This window comes from Procambarus clarkii, unplaced genomic scaffold (genome assembly GCF_040958095.1).
Source record: "Procambarus clarkii isolate CNS0578487 unplaced genomic scaffold, FALCON_Pclarkii_2.0 HiC_scaffold_97, whole genome shotgun sequence".
Taxonomy (NCBI): Eukaryota; Metazoa; Arthropoda; class Malacostraca; order Decapoda; family Cambaridae; genus Procambarus; species Procambarus clarkii.
In genome coordinates this window covers 1264440-1265841 of record NW_027189130.1, presented here as the reverse complement: position 1 = coordinate 1265841, position 1402 = coordinate 1264440, and the positions used below count along the sequence as shown (strand labels likewise).

The window sequence follows — 1402 nt, the reverse complement described above, 5'->3', positions numbered from 1 at the left end:
GGCAGGATAGGAATGTGGCACTTGGGCAGTGAGGACGTGGCACTGGGGCGGTGAGGGAATGTTTCGCTGGAGCGGTGAGGGAGTGTGGCACTGGGGCGATGAGGGAGTGTGGCACTGGAGCAGTGAGGGAGTGTGGCACTGAGGCGATGAGGGAGTGTGGAACCGGGGCGGTGAGGACGTGGCACTGGGGCGGTGAGGGAGTGTGGCACTTCGGGGTGAAGGAGTTAGACACTGGGGAGGTGAGGGAGTGTGGCACTAGGACAGTGAGGGAGTGTGGCATTGGGGCAGTGAGGGAGTGGCACTGGGGTGGTGAGGGAGTGGCACTGGGGCGGTGAGGGAGTGTGGCACTTTGTCAATGAGGGAGAGTGCCACTTTGGCGGTGAGGTAGTTTGGCACTGGGGAGGAGAGGGAGTGTGGTACTGGGGCGGTGAGGGCGTTTGGCACTTTGACGGTGAGGGAGTGTGGCACTGGGGCAGTTAGGGAGTGTGGCACTGGGGCAGTTAGGGAGTGTGGCACTGGGGCAGTGAGAAAGGGTGGCACTGGGGCATTGAAGGAGTGTGGCACTGGGTCGGTGAGGGAGTGGCACTGTTGCGGTGAGGAAGTGGCACTGGGGCGGTGAGGAAGTGGCACTGGGTCGGTGAGAAAGTGTGGCACTGGGGCGGTTAAGAAGTGTGGCACTGGGGCAGTGAGGGAGTGTGGCAAAGGGGCTGTGACGGAGTGACATTGGGGCGGTGAGGGAGTGGCACTGGGGCTGAGAGGGTGTGGCACTGGGGCGGTGAGGGAGTGGCACTGGGGCTGAGAGGGTGTGGCACTGGGGCGGTGAGGGAATGGCACTGGGGCGGTGAGGGAGTGTGACACTGGGGCGGTAAGGGAGTTTCGCACTGGGAAGGCGAGGGAGTGTGGCACTGGGGCTGAGAGGGTGTGGCACTGGGGCATTGAAGGAGTTTGGCACTGGGGCAGTGAGGGAGTGTGACAATGGGTCGGTGAGGGAGTGGCACTGGGGCAGTGAGGGAGTGTGGCACCGAGGTTGTGAGAGAGTGTGGCACTGGGGCGGTGAAGGAGTGCGGCACTGGGTCGGTGAGGGAGTGGCACTGGGTCGGGGAGAAACTGGCGCACTGGGGTGGTTAAAAAGTGTGGCACTGGGATGGTGAGAAAGTGTGGCTCTGAGGCGGTGACGTAGTGGCATTGGTGCGGTGAGGAAGTGTGGCACTGGGGCGGAGAAGGAGTGGAACTGGGGCGGTGAGGGAGTGGCACTGGGGCGGTGAGGAAGTGTGGCACTAAGGCGGTAAGGAAGTGCGACTGGAGCTGTGAGGGAGTGTGGCACTGGGGTGGTGAGGGATTTTGACATGAGGCAGTGAATGAGTGGCACTGTGGCGGTGAAGGAGTGTTTCTCTGGGGTTGT

General features: G+C 62.8%; 1 protein-coding gene across 1 annotated transcript; it reads right to left on the bottom strand.

Moving 5' to 3' along the window:
• Positions 1-255: 255 nt before the first annotated feature.
• Positions 256-936, bottom strand: LOC138360132 (uncharacterized). The gene has a single exon (XM_069320073.1). The coding sequence runs from the start codon at positions 934-936 to the stop codon at positions 256-258; it is 681 nt and encodes a 226-aa protein (XP_069176174.1).
• Between the last annotated feature and the right edge of the window lie 466 nt (positions 937-1402).

Coding starts and splice junctions, on each gene's coding strand:
- LOC138360132 (XM_069320073.1), bottom strand. CDS start 936: ATGCCCCAGTGCCACACCCTCTCAGCCCCAGTGCCACACTCCCTCGCC.